At 31.8% G+C, this 19,818-nt stretch overlaps 6 protein-coding genes and 1 long non-coding RNA gene across 11 annotated transcripts; 4 read left to right on the forward strand and 3 right to left on the reverse strand.

Moving 5' to 3' along the window:
* The first annotated feature begins 349 nt into the window (after positions 1-349).
* Csn4 (COP9 signalosome subunit 4) lies at positions 350-4,947 on the forward strand. 2 transcript variants are annotated; one of them, XM_076762030.1, is made up of 9 exons: positions 350-594; positions 663-742; positions 1,072-1,190; positions 1,271-1,407; positions 1,645-1,759; positions 1,864-2,053; positions 2,130-2,507; positions 2,588-2,713; positions 4,889-4,947. In XM_076762030.1, exons 1-9 carry the CDS (start codon positions 512-514, stop codon positions 4,945-4,947), a joined length of 1,287 nt encoding a protein of 428 aa, XP_076618145.1. In that variant the 5' UTR covers positions 350-511. The 2 variants fall into 2 exon arrangements, with proteins under 2 accessions (XP_076618145.1, XP_076618144.1); XM_076762029.1 differs by lacking the exon at positions 4,889-4,947 and having other exon boundaries at positions 2,588-3,042.
* LOC143340277 (voltage-dependent anion-selective channel) lies at positions 4,215-7,052 on the reverse strand. The gene is made up of 6 exons (XM_076762031.1): positions 6,911-7,052; positions 5,455-5,777; positions 5,110-5,231; positions 4,685-4,793; positions 4,398-4,606; positions 4,215-4,330 (listed from the first exon to the last, which is right to left on the reverse strand). Exons 2-6 carry the CDS (start codon positions 5,772-5,774, stop codon positions 4,239-4,241), a joined length of 852 nt encoding a protein of 283 aa, XP_076618146.1. The 5' UTR covers positions 5,775-5,777; positions 6,911-7,052; the 3' UTR covers positions 4,215-4,238.
* A 687-nt stretch (positions 7,053-7,739) lies between these two features.
* Positions 7,740-9,334, forward strand: LOC143352127 (uncharacterized). Its single transcript, XM_076784406.1, has 3 exons — positions 7,740-8,377; positions 8,474-8,619; positions 8,814-9,334. Exons 1-3 carry the CDS (start codon positions 8,370-8,372, stop codon positions 8,846-8,848), a joined length of 189 nt encoding a protein of 62 aa, XP_076640521.1. The 5' UTR covers positions 7,740-8,369; the 3' UTR covers positions 8,849-9,334.
* A 154-nt stretch (positions 9,335-9,488) lies between these two features.
* On the forward strand, positions 9,489-12,120 carry LOC143352126 (SET domain-containing protein SmydA-8). 2 transcript variants are annotated; one of them, XM_076784404.1, is made up of 7 exons: positions 9,489-9,798; positions 10,152-10,347; positions 10,419-10,646; positions 10,720-11,001; positions 11,161-11,448; positions 11,531-11,741; positions 11,816-12,120. In XM_076784404.1, the coding sequence occupies exons 1-7, from the start codon at positions 9,725-9,727 to the stop codon at positions 12,118-12,120; spliced, it is 1,584 nt and encodes a 527-aa protein (XP_076640519.1). In that variant the 5' UTR covers positions 9,489-9,724. The 2 variants fall into 2 exon arrangements, with proteins under 2 accessions (XP_076640519.1, XP_076640520.1); XM_076784405.1 differs by lacking the exon at positions 9,489-9,798 and having other exon boundaries at positions 10,181-10,347; positions 10,419-10,454; positions 10,526-10,646.
* On the reverse strand, positions 10,113-13,669 carry LOC143352128 (uncharacterized). Of its 2 annotated transcripts, XR_013081867.1 has the most exons (5): positions 13,595-13,669; positions 12,325-12,490; positions 11,843-12,003; positions 10,519-10,615; positions 10,113-10,340 (listed from the first exon to the last, which is right to left on the reverse strand). It is a non-coding gene; the product is annotated as an uncharacterized LOC143352128 (long non-coding RNA). The 2 variants fall into 2 exon arrangements; XR_013081866.1 differs by having other exon boundaries at positions 11,843-12,490.
* Positions 13,670-14,182: 513 nt separating this feature from the next.
* On the forward strand, positions 14,183-15,488 carry Lamtor3 (Late endosomal/lysosomal adaptor, MAPK and MTOR activator 3). 2 transcript variants are annotated; one of them, XM_076762360.1, is made up of 3 exons: positions 14,183-14,383; positions 14,586-14,757; positions 14,908-15,488. In XM_076762360.1, the coding sequence occupies exons 1-3, from the start codon at positions 14,375-14,377 to the stop codon at positions 15,039-15,041; spliced, it is 315 nt and encodes a 104-aa protein (XP_076618475.1). In that variant the 5' UTR covers positions 14,183-14,374; the 3' UTR covers positions 15,042-15,488. The 2 variants fall into 2 exon arrangements, with proteins under 2 accessions (XP_076618475.1, XP_076618474.1); XM_076762359.1 differs by having other exon boundaries at positions 14,191-14,383; positions 14,586-14,813; positions 14,904-15,488.
* LOC143340430 (glyoxylate reductase/hydroxypyruvate reductase) lies at positions 15,139-17,972 on the reverse strand. Its single transcript, XM_076762356.1, has 6 exons — positions 17,817-17,972; positions 17,516-17,643; positions 17,130-17,319; positions 16,432-16,598; positions 16,080-16,370; positions 15,139-15,683 (listed from the first exon to the last, which is right to left on the reverse strand). The coding sequence occupies exons 1-6, from the start codon at positions 17,954-17,956 to the stop codon at positions 15,568-15,570; spliced, it is 1,032 nt and encodes a 343-aa protein (XP_076618471.1). The 5' UTR covers positions 17,957-17,972; the 3' UTR covers positions 15,139-15,567.
* Between the last annotated feature and the right edge of the window lie 1,846 nt (positions 17,973-19,818).

Here is a 19,818-nt window from a genome sequence, read left to right on the forward strand (position 1 = left end):
TGCACCAAATCGTGGGGGGCGAGAGGGGACCTATACCCCGGATAATACGAATCCCTGATATTAGATGGCGCCAAGTGTTTGAATTTTTTTTACGAAAGGAAGTGGTAGTGTGCATCAAAGCGAGAGAGAGATTATACTTCCGCCATTTAGATAAATCGAACTACTGTTTGATAATTAATAAGACGGTATTTACGTTGCGGCATTGTTTAATCTACTGACGGGCAAATTGTGATAAAATACGATATGGTATAAAGAGGAATATTTTCTTAATTGGTTAATAGTGTGTTAATATTTAAAAAAATATTATTTATGTACAAAATAATAGAATAAATATAATATGGAGAAATTTTTAACACGCTATATCGCACGTCTGCGATTGGAATCTCATGACAATGTTATATTTATGTTTTCATGATGACAAAGTCGTTTTGTTACGTAAAAACGAACCTTAAACGACATTTATAAGCGCGTGAACGTCCAATCTGAGCCACTGGTTATTCATGTAGAAAAGATGGTGGTGACGGCAGCTGCTGTACGTCAACAACTTACGAATTTAGCGTATTCCGGTGGCTCTCATAAAGATCAAGCGGAAAAGTAAGCCTATAAAATAGGAACAAAAGTATACCTTTTAAAAAATTTGGTATAAACGATGATACTTCCAGGTATCGAGCTATTTTGGATTCAATACTATCATCGTCCGGCGAAGAATTGGTTGATGCTTTAAAGATATTCATTGAAGCAAGTATGTCACTTTTCTTTTAATATATTTTTTCTTATAACAACGTGTACAGATATATCTTTCAAAGACTGATCCGATAAGGACAATTTGTAAAGATCTATTGCATGTTTTATACATCTAAAAGTATTTGTTTTCTATGGCATATTTATGCTTGTGTGTACATTATTATATTAACTATAGATTATATGCTTTAGATCTATATTTAAACAGTGAAACCCATATATGTCATATCATCAATTACATGTTTATTTTATTTTCACAATCTATAAATTCTAAAGTTAGTTTACTTGTCATGTAATATCGATATAAAGATAAATAATTTTATTTTCCAGTTGTAAATGAATATGTAAGTTTGGTGATCTCAAGACAAGTTTTAACAGATGTTAGTAATCGCTTGTTACTTTTACCTGATGAGATATCAAAGGCTGTTTCACATTATACATTGGACAAAGTAAGATGTTTCTTTATATTTATATAAGACACAATTGTATATAATATGTATCGTAATAAAATTTTTTACTTGATCTTCAGATACAACCACGAGTCATTTCTTTTGAGGAGCAAGTTGCTAGTATAAGACAACATTTAGCAGATATTTATGAACGTAATCAAAATTGGAGAGAAGCAGCTAATGTTTTAGTTGGAATACCGTTAGAAACAGGACAAAAGTAAATAATAATTATTAATTGATTACTCGAATCATTTGTCAACTTTTAACAATAGAAAAATCGTTGAAGATTTAATTTTGATAAATAATAATTTATTTCAAAGAACCAATCAAACATCTTAATGATTTACATATTTACACGCGCGCAAAATTGATCGAATACATGTTTTTTTTTTTATCACCGAAAGTAGGCATTATTCAGGCGACTTTATATAATTATAACAATGATTGTTTGCAGGCAATATACAGTTGATTATAAACTTGAAACATACCTTAAAATCGCACGATTGTACTTAGAAGATGATGATCCAGTACAAGCTGAAGCATTTATTAATAGAGCGTCTCTTTTACAAGTATGTTGTAATTAGACTTACCGAATATTTTGATTAACACGCAATATACTACACTTCAAAGCATGTGCGTGTCGGAATAAAATTTTCTTTTCCATTTTCATTAGGCCGAATCCAAAAATGAACAGTTACAAATTTACTACAAAGTTTGTTATGCCAGAGTATTAGACTACAGAAGAAAGTTCATAGAAGCAGCTCAAAGATACAATGAATTATCATATAGATCTATTATACACGAAGACGAACGTATGACTGCGCTTAGGAATGCTTTAATTTGTACAGTACTAGCTTCTGCAGGCAAGTAGTTAACTTCGTTAAATACGTTATAATTTATACTTACAAGAATAATCTATAAACAAAATTTAAAAATTAGGACAACAAAGAAGTCGTATGTTAGCTACCTTGTTTAAAGATGAACGTTGTCAACAACTTCCTGCTTATTCAATTCTTGAAAAAATGTATTTGGACCGTATTATTCGACGCTCCGAATTACAAGAGTTTGAAGCCTTATTACAACCTCACCAAAAAGCATGTACAATCGATGGATTGGGATCAACTATTCTTGACCGTGCCGTTATAGAACATAACTTATTATCCGCTAGTAAATTATACAATAATATAACTTTCGAAGAGCTGGGTGCTTTATTGGAAATTCCACCAACAAAAGCAGAAAAAATTGCTAGCCAAATGATTACGGAAAGTCGGATGAATGGATATATTGATCAAATTGACTCTATTGTACATTTTGAAAGTAAGTTAAACAAACAAATCGATAAGTAAATTTTATTTCTAATAAAGATATTTTGTAATAATAAATTTGTTTGCATATAGCACGAGAAACTTTACCAACGTGGGATAAACAAATACAGTCTCTTTGCTACCAAGTGAACCAAATAATAGAAAAAATCGCTCAAACTGAACCGGAATGGATAGCGAAAGCGTTGGAAGATCAGATGGTGCAGTAATGTAAACTTTTTTAAATATTAAATAAAACACTCATTGGACATTCATTTGTTAAATGCGCTATTAAATATTTGGAGGCAATAAGAAAAGATCATAATCGCAAATCGTCAATGAGGCTCATGTATTGTGAGCAACATAATATTTAATATGCCGTTTAATTTTTTATTCTGATGATCAATTTTTATACGATCGATAAATAAATTTGAATTTCTCATATAAGTGCATAAATATCAAGAAAATTTATAAGGTATCTCAATAATTTAGGTTTTGTCGCCATAGTTAATTATTTATAAAAATTTAAAAATAAAATAAGTACGAAACTACGTGAATACAAATTTATTGATGAAACATACCTAAAATAATTGTTTGTTGAACACTTACGTAAAATTGTTATAAAGTTTACACAAAAAATACTCTAAGAACATAATGTACTGTTTTCTTGTAAATAAAGCATTCACACTCCACATAGAATAAATTTTCCTTTATTCTAAGAACTAGTCAAAGCTTAACTCAGATTTTGCTCAATGTTTAACAATTGTTGATGCATCAGAGAATAAACTTTTAAGTGTACAAACGTTTCGTTCATTGAAATTGCTACACAAAACAGGACTGTGGTATTGTGTATAACTAAAAACGTTTATTTATTTATATAAGACACCGGACTTTAAATTATTGGAATATTGTCATCATAACTAAATATGGATTTCACAATAGGCTTCAATCTTAAAGTAGCCACACTGGCAGTATTGCTTTATATTAGTTATGTAAGTAGGAATGAATGTTGATTTCATTTTGCAAATGAAAAGTGAACAATATAATTGATGTGCTGATATCATTTAATCCCAAGTCCCTGTACGTAGTTATTTATTTTATATAATTATTGAGTGCAAGGATTTTTTACAATAAATCCAATTGTTGACATTATTTCTATAGTTAATAGAACGTATGTGCAGTGTATTGAGCCTTCTCATTTTAGAATTAATCAAAGTTTACAATTTCATCATAACATGATAATATTTATTATTGAGTTTTTAATATTCTCCCGAAAAAGTTTCAACACATTTTTTCCTACTTTAACTTTATCCGTACTTGCAATCAATATTGCTCTGTATCCGTATTTTCAATTTCTTCAATATTAGAGAAAATAATCTTTGATTTTATTATAAGACCGAATAGTTATAAGAGGAACTAAAAGAGACTGCACCATAAAAAAAAAAAAAAAAAAATAATAATAATAATAATACACTTCTGTTTCACTTCAAGAGCTGTAAATCATACTGTTCATGATACTGTTATTGTAGCATTTTTACACTCGTAATTGTGTATATTTTAACTAATATCCCTTTAACTAATTTTAAAAGATGCATGATATTCTGTGGCATCTATTTTGGGATAAACTTGTCTACAAATTATAGGCAATACTTTATCTGAAGCATGTACAGTGATGCTGTCTTTATGACACGAAGGTCATGAAATAATTTAGTGTGTCAAGTCCTTTTGTGTCTGTAACCATCCATATTTAAGCTTCAAGATCTAATGCAAAGCCCATCTTGTGTCCACCAGAACCAAAGTTCTTTCCATCAATATTTGTTGAAAGTGTTAAAGTTACACCTAGAAAAATAAATGAAGAATGTAAATAAAAATATTTAAATACTTCTCTAATAAAATAAATACTTACCGCTACGCAACTTTTGTTGATATCCCAAACCTATTTGGAGATGAGAATTCACCTTAGCTCTAATACTTGCATCTGAATCAAGATTATATTTTGTACCAATTCCAAATTGTGTAACATTATTACTAGAATTCCAAACAAGATTAATCGCTCCTCGTAAGTCTGGATTTACATTATGATAAATAGAGCCAGTGAACTCACGACCATTATCTCTAATAGAATAAAATACAATAAATTAAATTTACATTAATTTTTAATAGCTTTCCTTAAAACACCAAGTTTATACATACATTGTTGTATGAAGAGCAAAATCAGAAGCAATGAATCCAAGTGCAACATTGTTCTTTGTAAGTTTATTTCTTTGTGTATCAAAGCAAGCTTGATAACCAGCCAACCACCCTACAAAGTTACTGTATCTTATAATTTAAGAAAATTTCACCTTTTTGATTTTATTATATTAATATCTTACACTGTTTTGTTCTGGAATGTCTTGAATATGGGAAATGAAAGAGGGAAAGGAATTACAAGGGATCACATGGAAACAAGCATATGAAAAATATTGAATATCTAAATAATAAAAATATTGAATATTTCTTAATTTTAATTAAAAACTTATTCATAGAGGATGTTATCAATTAGAAATCACAGAATTATGTTTAAGCACACAATATCAAGTGCAATAGTCACAAATCAATAATATGTATTTTTACTTTACCTTGATATCCTACAACAGCAGATGCATTGATAAGGGGACCAGCAGAAAGACTAAGGTCAAAATCAGCATTAGCAGATACATTTTCATGTTTATAACTAGTCTTTAGTTTTCCAGTTTTGGTTCTATAATAATAAAATCATTATAATTCCATTTAAAAAATATCAAAATAATTGTTTATTTTAAGTTCATTTAACCCCTTGATAACCAAGACCATGAAATGTGTAATAGATTGTAATATATCCTTTTGATTTTTAATATATAATATACAAGGCTCATATGAGATACAGACATGTTTATCAAGGTGTTAATTCTTCCATTGATAAGATTAATGATTCTCCATTTTACCCTGTTTGTGGGGAAAAAGTACAACTATAGCCAAGAGTAAGACCATTGAGCAATTTATCAGCAAGAGTTACATCAGTTGCAAGTGTGTTATCAGTATTCCACTTTTCACTAAATGTTAATCCATAGTCTTTAATTTTGTATTTGGTTTCTATAGAACCAAATACTTTTCCAGTATCCTGATTGAATACTTCACCACTACAAAATTCAACTCCAGAGCTAGTCTTTGTTTTAACATCTAATTTGATCAAACCAAAATGATAACCTTGACCAAATATGTCTCTAGCACTTTTACCCAAATCTCCATATGTTGGTGGGGCCATGATCTATGAAAAAATATTAAACAACCATAAAAAATATTAATTTAACTTTGTGAAAATAATGTATATTTTTACAGAATATATTTATGAAATATAATTATATTTCACTGTAACTATATTTTTATACATAAGTAAAAAACAAAATGGTATACACTACAATTTGTGATCTAATATTAACATCAATGAACATTTATATCCATCTGCAATTATGTATTTAAATCTGTGCAGCGCTAAAGAATTCTAATAATAGTCCTTAACCTAGAAGTGATTTTTAATCTAATAAATTCCAATAGAAATAATGTTATGGTCAATTAAGAAATATTTTAATTATAATTAGTTTATAATAAAAAAATGTCTAAATAAAAAAATAAATAAAAAGGAAGATTATATGACCAATAAAGTGGTAATATTATGTTGCATAATTATGGAAACATATAGTTATTATAAATTAAAATATAATATAAAATGTATTTATCAAAATATATAATCTTTAAAGAAACAAGGTAATAGAAAACATATGCACAACAGTCATAAGAAATCAATTTCTCCAAATAAAAAATAACTAGTGACTAAACTGAATCATAAGTAGTTCAATTGGTAATGCTTAATCCAATTAATATAAGAATGATTGTCAAATTAATTAGTCTACAGTACATTTATTGGAAACATTGTTAAAGAGATATTACAGTTGCAAGGAATTGTTAATGCTATTATTTATAAGAAAAACAATCAAATAGTAGATAAATAATGTCCATCAATAATTTTACAGTAATGTAGAGCAAAAATGGTGTGGTATTGACCTGTCCTAGGTATTACATAAGGAGAAAATCAGCTACTTCCAATTCTCATAAACGATTGTTAATTTCACATCATTATTCGTCAGATTTCGTTTTTTTTTAAACTAAACCGTAATTTTATAAGTCAAAAAATAGAAACAATATATTCGTTCAAACTGACAATATTAACAGAAAAGGTCCTATACAATATCGCTCGACGACAGCCGACATTACTATCATTAACCCATGCCGGCTTTGCAAAAATTTAATTTTCTTTCAAAATTACGCAGTCTGCATGTACAAGCAATCGTTTCAACTTAAATAATGCAACGCGTCTAGATAGTACAATTTGTTAACACTTACTGTTTTATGTTATAAGACACGAGGGCAGAAAACTGCGTGACTTCGCCTCAGAATTACGTACGTGAGATGGTACACCACCGAGAAAGAAAGATATGACCTGCGCGCAATTGGGCTTGCGCATGCGCTGAACAATAAATTCTAAAAAATTGCAATCTATTCCTATAAGAAAATATCGATAAAATATGTGAAATAAAATTATGCAATACACAACTGAGAATATTATTTTTACATTAAGAGATAAATAGTTAATCATTTAACTGGTGTATTGATCTACTTTATGGATGTTACGTAACCTTGACGACCACCCTCGTAGGCGTGGATTTTGCACGTATCCGGTACACTCAGTACCGTTTATTGAACTCTGAGAAAGATAAAGATAAAGATAAAGAACAAAATTTGTCCCTTAAAAGGCATGATAAGCATGATAAAGACAATGACAAATTTGTTACGATCTCTAGAAATATAATAACAATTGAACCATTTTTTATATATAAATATGTATGTATTAATCTATTTGATACAGTGAAAATACCAAGGATCCACATAAAAAAGAGGGAATCTTACTAGGTTCTCTGAAATAAATTTTCATTGGAATGCACTGTTATTTGAATACAAATTTATTTTGCACTTGAAAATAAAATGTTGATAACTTTTTAAACGAAGCATACAACATTTTCGTTTTATTTTTAGCCATAAAATATGCTAGCAAACAGGGCTGAATTTACGTGGGAACAAATGTTGCACCGTATTGAGAATATTGAGATATCTTTTGCTATAAATATCTCAATAAGACAAATTTTAAAAAATACATTTTTTAAAAAACTGTTTCTATAATCTTCCATGGAATGATTACAGATTACAATGTACGATTTACGATTACTGTTTAATCTCAGAGATTATTTTAATCTTGTTATCAATTACAAATGTAATCGGAGAGTAAGCAATTGTTGCTCAACTCCGTTTCGTATGGTGTAAATTCTTGCAGGAAACGAAGAGAACTTTTATCCGACAATCGTCTCGCGAAGTTGTCGTAGTACTTTGGATCTTTTTGCACGCTTCGAGATCCAAAAATACTCGGGCATAGCTAAGACAGCGCTGTAGAACCGAACCTTCACGAAAGACCACGACCTCTTGGATTGTCAGTACGAATTCGAATACGATCAGTTCACGCCACGTCTTTTCCTCGTTTAGTCTTATCGTAGAACTCTAGTTGCTGTAACCGAGTAACATTAGAAACCACTGCGAAATATATTATACCTGTAATATACCGACGAAATGCACGCATTGCAAATTGTCAACCAAAGGATCAGTCGTTCGAAAGGTACTTCAAATTATACACTCGGAAGTCGAGGCAGTGGAGACCATCGGCGGAGTCGATGGCGCTGATGCAATTCACGAAAGAGAAAACGTTACGAAAAAATATCATTCTGTTTTGCATCCTCATCATGCTTTCAATATTATGTTGAGGTAAATTGTATTCAACTCTGTTCAAATCATTGCGATAACGTGTACAAGCAAACTTTGGTAATGAGACTAATGTAATTTGTTCAAATTTCATTTTAGGCATTCGTTAACGCGAATGTACGACCGGGTCAATGAATATCTCCTAGACGACCTGTCAGACGTCGCATTAAAGTATAAAATCGATATGTACAAGTTACTCCTTCAAGTATTGGATGTCATAGATCCGGGTTATTCTCGCATAAGAGGTAAAAATTATTTACACTTTAATTTTGATTAATTTTTTTTATTACAATACGATTTATTTTTTTCAAAAACATTTATCAAACTACTCTTTATCTGTACGTGTAATAGAAGCACAGATATTCATGAAAATTACGATTTAACGATTTTAATTAATGAAACGTTTCTACAATTTAACGTTTCTTTCCTATTCTGAAAGGAATGACTCCACGAACCGTTGCTTTTCATCGCTAAGACGCAATGGAACGCCGAAGTGATCGATAAAGCTGTTTTAAAATCGAAAATGATAGAGGCTTCGAAAATTTTGAGAGAATCAGGGACGATTTTCTGCTTGGAACCACGGACACGCTCGAAGGCCAAATGGATCTCATCGCGAAAGAATCGTTAATTCAGCTCGAGCAATCGATCCGTAATTTATAAGTATCTATTGTAAATATATCAATATTCGCATAAATGTATTTATTTGTTAATAAATAAACAGGATGAGTCATTTTACTCGACGATCTTAAATTATTCGCGAAACGTTTGTTTTATGGAAATATGTTTAAAATAAAAGTTACTCGTGAAAAGATGATAAACGACAATTATGTATATACAAATAAAATACATTTAACAGGTGATCTACCATTAAATGTGCCCGACTACCTTCTGGAAAATCTTTATTTGATTACACGAATACGATAACTATACGTGTATCTCGTATGATCAAATCGTGCGATGAAACAAGTTTCACTGTGCAAGAAGTATATAAATTGATTCTAAATGATATCAAACCCATCGCTTGTTGCGAGACATGCCTCCAGGCAAGTCTCATCGTGTAGAGGCACACGCATTGTTTTATCACGTGTGTCTACAAGCACGCGCTACACTGACTTCTAATAATATAGCGCAACGAGAGTGTACCAAAGAGAGTCGGGTCCCGCTTCCACTTCCTGTATTTCGGTGTCAGTTACAAACCGTAGGAAATGTACAAGACACCGCAATTCTCACGGGTCTGACTATCATTCGCGCATTACCCGAAACCGGTCGATTTCATTTAAAAAACTAATAGGGGAATCGATCAATTTTATATAAGAAATACTAACAAAAGAACCGACCCTGAGTATCACAATGGAAAAAAGAACAAAGAACAGTGTGATGCCCACGTTAAAGTATAAAGTTGCACGCTCAGAAAAATTCGGCAGGTATAAACACGAAAATACGTACAGTTCGGTAACCAATATATGTTGTAACTAGAAATAATATGCATGTATAAGTTATAATCGGTATCTAAATATAAAAGTATACGCGAGAGCATTTTTTTTCTAAACGATCGATATTTATTTAATTTTACACGTTCGCTATAAAAGAAGTTCAGTTTTTCTTTTAATCTAATATTTTTAACTTGTAAAGCATGCATGTAATTTAATTCGTCGCGCGCGCGCAGCATGAATGAATTTTACGAAGTACACAACATTCACGAATTAGAAATTTGATATTTCTCGTTATATATATCGCGTAATGAAATCTGTTACATAATATATATATATTTTACAAGATACTTACAAGCAGCAAGAAATTTAGCACCTGGCGAAGTGATACTCCGAGAAAAACCGGTTGCTGTTGGTTCAATGACAACTAGCAAGGATTACGTGTGCTTCGCGTGTTTGCGTTTATTACCAAAAATCAAAAAAGGTACGCAGTATCGTTGCTCCAAGTGCAATGTTGCACCGTTATGCGGTCCTGCCTGCGAGGTAAATAAATAAAAGATAAATCAAGTAGTAATTCGTACTTAAAAGTCTAATAAGAAACACTGTCTTTTCAGAAACAGTCGAAGCAACATACATCAGACGAATGCGAAGTACTTAAAAATAATAAAGACTTATTGACAGACAAAATAGTAGACGTAATTAACGTGCTATTACCTTTAAGATTATGGCTTCTGAAGCATAAGAATCCGGAGTTATGGAAACGAATTGAGTCCATGGAAGCCCACATAGATCAGAGAAGAAACACGTCCGTCTGGAAGGACAGAGAAGAAAACGTTATAAATGTATATCAATTTCTATCTAAAAACGATCAACTTATTAATTTTCAATAACTCTTCGGGTAATTTGCGTGAACAGGTCATGAGGGCACTTCGTTTAATTCCTGAAGACGATGCGACCGCAGAATTATTCCAGCAGCTGTGCGGAATTTTAGACGTTAATACTTTCGAGCTAAGATCTCCGGGAGGTCTGGACGGTTTGCTTTTGCGAGGTTTATACATAGAGGCCTCCCTCATGGCTCACGATTGCAGAACGAACACTCATCTTACCGTAGACGATAACTTTCAGCTTACTGTGTACGCTAGTTTGCCGATCAACGAAGGCGACGCTATTTTATTTAATTATACATCGTCACTTTTGGTTCGTTGACACTCAAGTAATAATCGTCAACATTTTTATAACTTGTTATATATTTATTTAAATCTTAAATATAATTTTAATAAAAATTGATACTCGTTATTATAATTATAATACTCGTATCGGTATGTGAAATGATTGATTTGGTAATTCTATTATCAGGGAACAGCGAATAGAAGGAAGCATCTGCAAGAAGGAAAGTACTTCGAATGTGAGTGCTCATTATGTAGAGATCCTTACGAAATGGGATCGTACATGAGCAGCATTATATGCCCCAGGTGCAGGGAAGGTTTCATAGGAGCGCAAAATCCTTTAACGGTAAATCCGTACGGACGGGGTATAAAGTGGCAATGCGATAAGTGCAAAAGAAGCATCGGGGGACGTCTTGTACGAGCTACTTTGGATATAACCAGGACGTTGATCGATAATACGGATGATGGTGATGTCAAAGTTTGTACTTCTTCGTTACCGGAATTCTACGAGTTATTTATTAACTTTGTAGATCTCACGCTCTTTGATAATCCTTTTCAAGGGTCTTGAAACATTGATGACAAAACTATCACGATCGCTGCACCCAAATCATTTCTTGATGTTGTCCTTAAAACAGAAGTTACTGACCGTCTACAGAAAAGAAGTAGCATCGCCAAATCCGCAGAAAAAAGTTATGCAAAGAATGTTGGACATGTGCAAAGAAATGTACAATGTGTTAGAAATAGTTGAGCCAGGGATATCTCGATTAAAAGGTAATTTCATATTTCATATGCATACTAGAATTACATATACGTGAATTCATTTTTAATGGATTACAAATTTTTAGGGATAATGCTGTATGAAATGCACTTACCATTGGTACTATTGGCGAATCGAGCGTACGCCGCGCGCGAAATTTCTTCGGTGGAATTAACTTCGCGTCTGGAGGAAGCCGGAAGTCTCTTGAAGAAGTCTCTGACAATGCTTCTTTTAGAACCAACAGACACGCCGGAGGGAAAATTAGCTAAACGAGCTCTACAAGAATTAAAAGCACTGAATCAAAATATAGCCGATGTTAAAACCATTACCACGATGGAGGACACGCGTACCCACAACAAAAGAAAATCGCATAGGAATAAATTGAAAAAATGATCGTTAAAACCTTGAATATTTAGGATTTGCGGACATGTAGTTGAGACATTATTTGTTTAAAATTCGGTTCATACTCGATAATTATACACTGTACTAATTCCCTTAAGTGTCAATTTGGTTAACATTTAGATTGAATAAATTTATTAAGGGTACGGGAACGTAGTAAGGGTTCAGAAGAGCCACGATTTAACCATCGTTACTCACAAAACATTTATGACTCTGAGAGAAGAACAGTGTGATGGCCATAGTTCCTTTGTGAATGGAGATGTAAGGGGAAAGTTTGCCTTCCCTATTTGGTGATTAGATATTTACACTAGCATCGACCTCGTCCATTGTAACGGTCTTGAAGTATGTTCAATGGGGTTGAAACCTTTGGAAGTAAAAATATTTGTTGTTGACTCTTAGTTCTCAAGTTATAGTTAATAGTATAATACGAATTTTATGTATTTATAGCATATGTAAATATGAAAACTATAAATTAAAATTACATAAATCCTACTCCCGAAATCCTAACCATTTTCGAGAAAAAAATTCAATAAGTGGATTTTTTCGACGAAATTAAAAAATTTCAAATCGTTCTAAAAAAATTATTTTTAGTTGCGGGGGTCAATTACAATCATTTTTGGTTAATACACATACCCTCGAAATCCTACGCAGTTTCGAGAAAAAAATTCCTTACCGAAAATCTAATTTGAGGCCAGAAATGTCTACCCGAATTTTCATGCGAATCTTTAAAACGTCATAACTGCTGAACGGATTGGACAATTTTAATGTTTAAAAAAGCAAACTATGCGTATTTTGGTGGAGAATATGTACAAATCGTAAAAATATTCGAAAAGTCGGTCCTTGACCCCGCAAAACGAGAAAAACCCCATAAAAATGGTCCAATTTTCAAACAGCCATAACTCCTACAATTGTGAATATATTTCAATGAAACTTTTTTCTGAAGTAGAGCTCATGGGTACCTACAAAAAAGTATTAGACAACTTTTCTGTAGGGTGTCAAACAAAATTACTAAAAATGAAAAAGGAATTTTTAAGAAACATCGACAGGGGGTAGGTGCCTAAATTTTTCGGCGAAAATGAAGAGTTTCAAATCGATCTAAAAAAATTATTTTCGATTGCGGGGGTTAATTACAATCATTTTTTGTCATTAAACATACCCCTGAAATAAGCATAAATAAATAATAACCAGTTTCGAGAAAAAAATTCTTTACTGAATATCTAATGTGAGGCTAGAAATGGTTCCCCAAAATTTCATGCGTATGGTTGAAACATCATAACTCCTGAACGGATTGGAGGATTTTAATGTTTTTAAATGCAAACAACGCGTATTTTGATGGAGAATATGTAGAAATTCTAAGAATGTTCGAATAGTTTCTTAACTCTGTAAAGTGAGGAAAACCCCACAAAAATGGTCCAATTTTCAAACGATCAGAACTCTTACAATAATGAATGTATTTCATTGTTCCCACCTCTTGGCAGTTCCTTGATCTTCACTGAATCAATGACCGTGATGTCTAGAGAATCTGTATTCTCATGTATTTCTGGAACATTCTGTGTACCTTATCAGTGTTTGTCTGTGGTTTAAAATAGGTTATCAATCACAGATTAGCGCGCCACATACTACACTATGTCCTACACTGGTTCAAACACAACTCGCGCGCAATCTAGATACAACATATGACCAGTATAGCCAGATTTAGCATAATTGAGTGCATCGATGGCGACACTAGTAACGACGAACTTCCTTAGCGATTAATGGAGTGGTGGGGAAAACCGAGATATCCTACCGCACGAGCTACATGTTACGATAGGTCAGCACTTCACGCAACTTTGGGAAATAATTTCTTTTTTTTCAATAGTTAAAACATGATCAGAGGGTCTTAAAACGTGCATTTCCGTGTACATTTTCTTTTCATTATGGAGTTTGCTCATATGTATGTGCCTATATGACTTCAGCTGTTCAAGATCAAGAAGGAAAAGCTCGCACTGGCCTTCTTTCTTGAATTGCCGAGCTCACGTAACGTGGCTCGTGCGGTAGGATATGCGGCTTTCCCCATGACTCTGTTAGATGCTAAAGAAATTCGTCGTTAGTAGTGTCACCGTCGATGCACTCAATTATGCCAAATCTGGCCACACTGCACATGACAGTCTGTCAAAAGGAATATTCGATATTGTTGATATCCAAGATTCATCAAACTTTTATAGATCTGAGAGTCATTACCTAACGTATATTGCTAGGATTACTGAGAATGACGACGGTAAGTTGTAAAACTATTCTATATCACTGCTTAAAAGATCCTACGTTATATAAATTTTAAGGTTATGTATGAATCTTGCAAGTGTATTTCAAGATAAGCATAACATTTTTTATATTGAATAGGTTTTTATACTACCTAAAAAGAAAAGTATGTTATTAAATCATTATGTAATTACTTATACTTTTCTCTGTTATTATTTCAGGAACTAAAGAATTTTCTTCATGGACTTCTACGTAGTGTGGAAGGACTTCATAGCATATTGATAACAGATAGGGATGGTGTACCTGTTATATTTGTAGCTGACGAGAAGGCTCCAGAATTGGCTATGAAAGCAAGTTTTTTATCTACATTTGGAATGGCAACAGATCAGGGAAGTAAATTGGGATTAGCAAAAAATAAGACCATTATATGCATGTATAGTAGTTATCAGGTAATGATAAAGTATATGATCTCATATAAAATAGTACTACTATTTTTTTGAATCAAAACAAAAAGTATATGTATTTAACTTCCTTTGCAGGTAGTACAAATGAACAAGTTACCATTAGTTATTAGTTTTATTGCTAGTCATGACTGTAATACAGGTCATATTTTATCTTTGGAAAATAAGATTGATCCAATTCTAAGCAATTTAAAAAATGCAGTTGTGGAAGCTTGATGGTTGCCTGTTGTGCATTATGGGTGATAAATACCAAAAGTTTACAGTTAAATTTGGTAATTGTTTGTAAGAAAGGAATGTTATATATAACACAGGAGACATTACTATATATTTATTTTTTAATTTACAAGAAATTCAAGTCATATTCTTTTATACTTATAAATACTTCTACTAGCATTTTTATACAATGTTTTAAGTGTCTGTTTGGGGAAAAGAATGTAGCTCAAATCTTGTATAAAACAGCGCGTAAAGAAACAAAAATATAGAAACTACAAATTTTTATAACAAATACTACACAATTTCTATTGTAAGATGTGTATGAGGCATTTCAATATTTGCATTCTATATTTTATGTTTGAAATTATATTAAGATATAAATGTTTAAGAAAAAGTTATTCAAATTTTACATATGTAAATAGTATGAAATATATGTAAGAAAAAAGATAATATTAACATACTAATGTCATTATATCACCAAAAATGGAAATGTATTAAATTATCTAATGCAAATTCGTAAAACCAATAATCACAGTGCATACACCAATGGCTTACCCTCTAATCCATTGAGAATGTTTTGTGCTGCAGTAATTGACATATCACGTCGAGTCTTCACAGTAGCACTGCCCATATGAGGTAAGATTACTGCAGTACATTATATGTATTAATGTACATAGTTTTGCTATACATTTCTATTACTAACTGATAAATACACACAAAATTTATATGCGTGTGTGTGTACGTGTTTAATTGTAAATTATAATTTCTATCAATAAAATATTACATGCAAAAAACAGTTACAGTCGAAAATACAGTCTTTTCCCTTATAAAATGAGAATCTGTACATAAAAGTATACGTTTCCATTTTAAAAAATAAAGTTGACCTTTAAATAATCTTGAAACCAAAAAATTTGTCTATTGTGCACTTCTCTCAAAAATGCATTGTTTTCGAAATATTTCGACCGTAACTTTTCAAATGAACACCCTGTATATCAGTAACATTAAATAATATTTTAATCGATTATAATTAATAGTACTAACCAGCATTTGGAAGTTTCAAAAGTGCATGATCAGGCGGCAATGGTTCAGGATCCGTAACATCAAGACCCGCCGAGAAAATTGATTTATTCCGCAACGCTTTGACTAACGCATCTGTATTTACAACTTTGCCACGACTGATATTCACGAATACCGCGGTATTTTTCATTTTCCCAAAAGTATCATCATTAAACAATCCGATTGTTTCGTTAGTTAGTGGAACAGCAACGATTACAACGTCACTTTGTGTAACAAGTTCATCAAGAGATACAAAATGAGCTCCAAGATCGTCTCCTACACGAAAACGTAGGAAAGTAAAATATCTAACAAAAACGTGCATTTCGATTTTGCATACCTGCTTTTTTGCGAGAATGACCCGTATAAACGAAACGACTCACGTCGAATCCTTTCAATCGTTTAACGATATTCTGTCCAATATTGCCCAAACCGACAATACCAACCGTTGATCCTTGTAAATCTTGACCAATTAAAGACTGAAGAGTCAGATTTTTAACCTCATCTCTAAATTACCAATAATTTTATTTGTAGATATTAAAACTATATCATTAAATATATTTTTTTAATGTTAACGTGTACTAATTAAGTAATTTCAAAGGGGATATAGCCGGTTGTAAACAGTTTCTACGTAGATGAACGACATAAGGTCAATATTATAAAGCGGTAGTAATATGGATATCTACTACTTCGAAAAAACATAATGAGGCATTAATTTTGACGAATTTCTTGGAGTGATTTAAATAAACACAACACATAGTCGACGAAACAGGATAGCGAAACCGTAAATGAAACGACACGTAAGAAAGAGTACACGTTTCCTCTTTTACTGAACTCACTACTGAACCCAATAACCGAACAAGGATATCAACTTTCATAATATTTCAATATGTCCGAAGGAATTCAGTACACCATTTCCATTGACTATAGCCATTAAAACGGTAACGGTCATTAATGAATATATTTATACACGATTCAAGTAATTATTTTCTTTTCAACAACAAAAAAAAGACAGAAAATTAATTAATTTTTAATTACTGTTCAAGTTTTAGTCTTCCTTCGTGAGCCCGCCTTGCCGCGCTCAACGTTAGAAGTACTGCAATTTCTGCAACTGCAGCCGATAAAACCATAGGTGTATTTCCTACTTTTATTCCTCTTCTTTTAATTTCGGGAACATCTAAATGATCGTAACCAGCTGACATCGTAGAAACGACCTTTAGCGTCGATCCTATTCATTACAGAGTTCGGAAAGTCACTTATTAAGTTACTTCGCAACGATTCTTTATCAAATTTACCGTATTTAAAAATCAGTCTCATATTCTATGTCGTCATTTTTTATGTTTTATTATATTTACTTAAAATATATTACACGAAAATATGTATCGATAAGGTCATTTAAAAAATCGATATCGTTCGATACTCACCTGCGATATCAAGAAATTCATTGTTTACCATGTGGTGATGTGCGATAAACACTGCATCAGAACCTGGAAGAGCTTGCAACACTTCTTCCCGCGTACTTTTGGAAGTATTAATTATTGTAACGTCACATCTAAAAAAAAAAAAAATAATCAAATGTTAGTTAAAACTGAATTCAAATCTGAGACACTGTTAAATTTTGAGGTACTTGAAATTAGAATAGATACAGTTTCAAACTGCTGAATTTAAAATTATTTACGTATTAATAAACAATTGAATTTTCATCGTAATATTTCGTACGCTTACTTTGTACGAAGAAGATCTATACCAGCAGGAGATACATCGTTACTGGTGACTAATACACGTGGTTTCATTGTTGTTTTTTTTACGAACCGACTGCAACGATAAATGCTTCGTAACTGTTTAATCTTGCGAGATACCGGCATTATATAACATTTAAGATCGGATTATGTGCGCCGGCGCAATTTAACGCAAAGATAACACATGATAGAAATCGTTATATCCATATCGGGAAATATTATCTATTATTTGACGCATATATGTATATAATTTACATTTTTATAATCTTCGCAGGCGGAACTTATTGTTAGTTAAAAGAATGATTTATATTTATTGAAATTAATATACATATTATAAACTTTAGCAAACTATATTATTCTTTTAAGGATATAGTTTTATTAAACACATTGGTATTCCAAATATGCAGCACTTCCTATACATTTTTCAATTATAAAAATTGCAATTTATTGGAAAGAAATTAAGAATATCAATTTAGGCTGATTTGGAATATAAGTTTTGATAAAAACAACAATATAATTGTTTTTTAATGCGTGTTACTATGTTTTTAAGGTGTTAACATGAATGCAAGTAGAGCATATCGAAATATGACGCTACTATTTACTAGAAGTTACTACTTCCTATGCTGTGTGTTATCCTGTTCAGTAGAGACGCCACTTTCTACGAATGATAGACAAGCACGTGGTCCATCATTATGAAACCTTTCTGAAATCTGAAATCTGTACTCTAGTCTACGATCCCCTTAACAGCATTGATCCCTTCATGCACATGGGTAACATGTATGTATTATGTGTGTGAATCAAACACAGAGCAAGGAAAAATCCGTAAACTTCAATGTTCATATTGTGTAATATTGCTCTCTAAACTATTGTACGTCAATAAACAATATTGAATATAATACATATTAATGTATTTGAATATCGATGTTATAATGCATTCAAGGCCAAAGTAGTTACGCAGAAATATATCACGTATAAAAAAACATATGCACATACATTATAGGGAACACCTATAATTATTTAAAATAAAAAATCCTGATAATATAAAGAATGCAAAATGTTTTAATAATGTTCATGGGCATGAATAGATTACCTACAAGTTACGTGTCTCATTAATAAACTAAACCCCCAACTCTTTGAGTGATTCCAAAACGTGAAGTAACAGGGCAGCATGCAGTAGGAGCGTAATATACACATTTATAGGTTATCCTACCCATGTCAGAACTTCTAAATAGGTATATTTTCCTATGTACACATGTATAGACTAAGGACATTAGACAAAAGAAAGAAAATCCTTATTTAATTTTTTTGTACGTAAAATTTAGTGGCAAACCTTTGCGAAAATGTATAACAGCATTACCCTTTTACAATAAATGTTTTTCCAAGAATTTTTCTAATAGGAAACTACAAGTTGTGGAAGAAAAAAGAAAGAATAAAATAACAGTAACAAACAGAATTCGTAAATATCAACCACGATATCCTGTTATGATTCCTGTATTTATAAACCGCATTTCCCAAAGATAAAATTGTACGAAAATAAAACCACAGACGAGGTATATACATACAGGGTGTTCGGCCACCCCTGGGAAAAATTTTAATGGGAGATTCTAGAGGTCAAAATAAGACGAAAATTAAGAATACTAATTTGTTGATGGAGGCTTTGTTAAAAAGTTATTAACGTTTAAAGTTCCGCCCGTACTGAATTTTTTTTCTAGAAAGTGAGTAGGATTTCGGGGGTAGGTCTATACACCAAAAATGATTGTAATTAACCCCTGCAACCGAAAATAATTTTATAAGAACGATTTGACATTTTTTTTTTCGTCGAATTTGGGCCACGAAAGTTCATAAGGTGTAAGGTCTACTCGTATATTTGTACTCAACATATTAAATAATTTCAAATATATCACTTGAATATTAATTATACAATTGTTAAATATAATATCTAATCAATTTTGTACACTAAATTTGATAATAGAATAGTTCCATGGGAA

Source organism: Colletes latitarsis, chromosome 3 (assembly GCF_051014445.1).
Source record: "Colletes latitarsis isolate SP2378_abdomen chromosome 3, iyColLati1, whole genome shotgun sequence".
Lineage (NCBI taxonomy): Eukaryota > Metazoa > Arthropoda > Insecta > Hymenoptera > Colletidae > Colletes > Colletes latitarsis.

Excerpts from the sequence above, each read along its gene's own strand:
- Csn4 (XM_076762030.1), top strand. The coding sequence starts at position 512 with ATGGTGGTGACGGCAGCTGCTGTACGTCAACAACTTACGAATTTAGCG. Across the intron at positions 1,760-1,863 it reads ATAGAGCGTCTCTTTTACAA|GCCGAATCCAAAAATGAACA; the intron begins GTATGTTGTAAT and ends CATTTTCATTAG. Across the intron at positions 2,054-2,129 it reads TACAGTACTAGCTTCTGCAG|GACAACAAAGAAGTCGTATG; the intron begins GCAAGTAGTTAA and ends TTTAAAAATTAG.
- LOC143352127 (XM_076784406.1), top strand. Across the intron at positions 8,620-8,813 it reads GGGTTATTCTCGCATAAGAG|GAATGACTCCACGAACCGTT; the intron begins GTAAAAATTATT and ends CTATTCTGAAAG.
- Lamtor3 (XM_076762359.1), top strand. Across the intron at positions 14,814-14,903 it reads GCATGTATAGTAGTTATCAG|GTAGTACAAATGAACAAGTT; the intron begins GTAATGATAAAG and ends CTTCCTTTGCAG.
- LOC143352126 (XM_076784404.1), top strand. The coding sequence starts at position 9,725 with ATGGAAAAAAGAACAAAGAACAGTGTGATGCCCACGTTAAAGTATAAA. Across the intron at positions 10,348-10,418 it reads TATGCGGTCCTGCCTGCGAG|AAACAGTCGAAGCAACATAC; the intron begins GTAAATAAATAA and ends CTGTCTTTTCAG. Across the intron at positions 11,002-11,160 it reads ATTATACATCGTCACTTTTG|GGAACAGCGAATAGAAGGAA; the intron begins GTTCGTTGACAC and ends TTCTATTATCAG.
- LOC143340277 (XM_076762031.1), bottom strand. The coding sequence starts at position 5,774 with ATGGCCCCACCAACATATGGAGATTTGGGTAAAAGTGCTAGAGACATA. Across the intron at positions 5,232-5,454 it reads ACTTTTTCCCCACAAACAGG|AACCAAAACTGGAAAACTAA; the intron begins GTAAAATGGAGA and ends TTATTATTATAG. Across the intron at positions 4,607-4,684 it reads TTTGCTCTTCATACAACAAT|AGATAATGGTCGTGAGTTCA; the intron begins GTATGTATAAAC and ends TTATTCTATTAG.
- LOC143340430 (XM_076762356.1), bottom strand. The coding sequence starts at position 17,956 with ATGCCGGTATCTCGCAAGATTAAACAGTTACGAAGCATTTATCGTTGC. Across the intron at positions 17,644-17,816 it reads ATAGATCTTCTTCGTACAAA|ATGTGACGTTACAATAATTA; the intron begins GTAAGCGTACGA and ends TTTTTTTTTTAG. Across the intron at positions 17,320-17,515 it reads TGAATTTCTTGATATCGCAG|GATCGACGCTAAAGGTCGTT; the intron begins GTGAGTATCGAA and ends TGTAATGAATAG.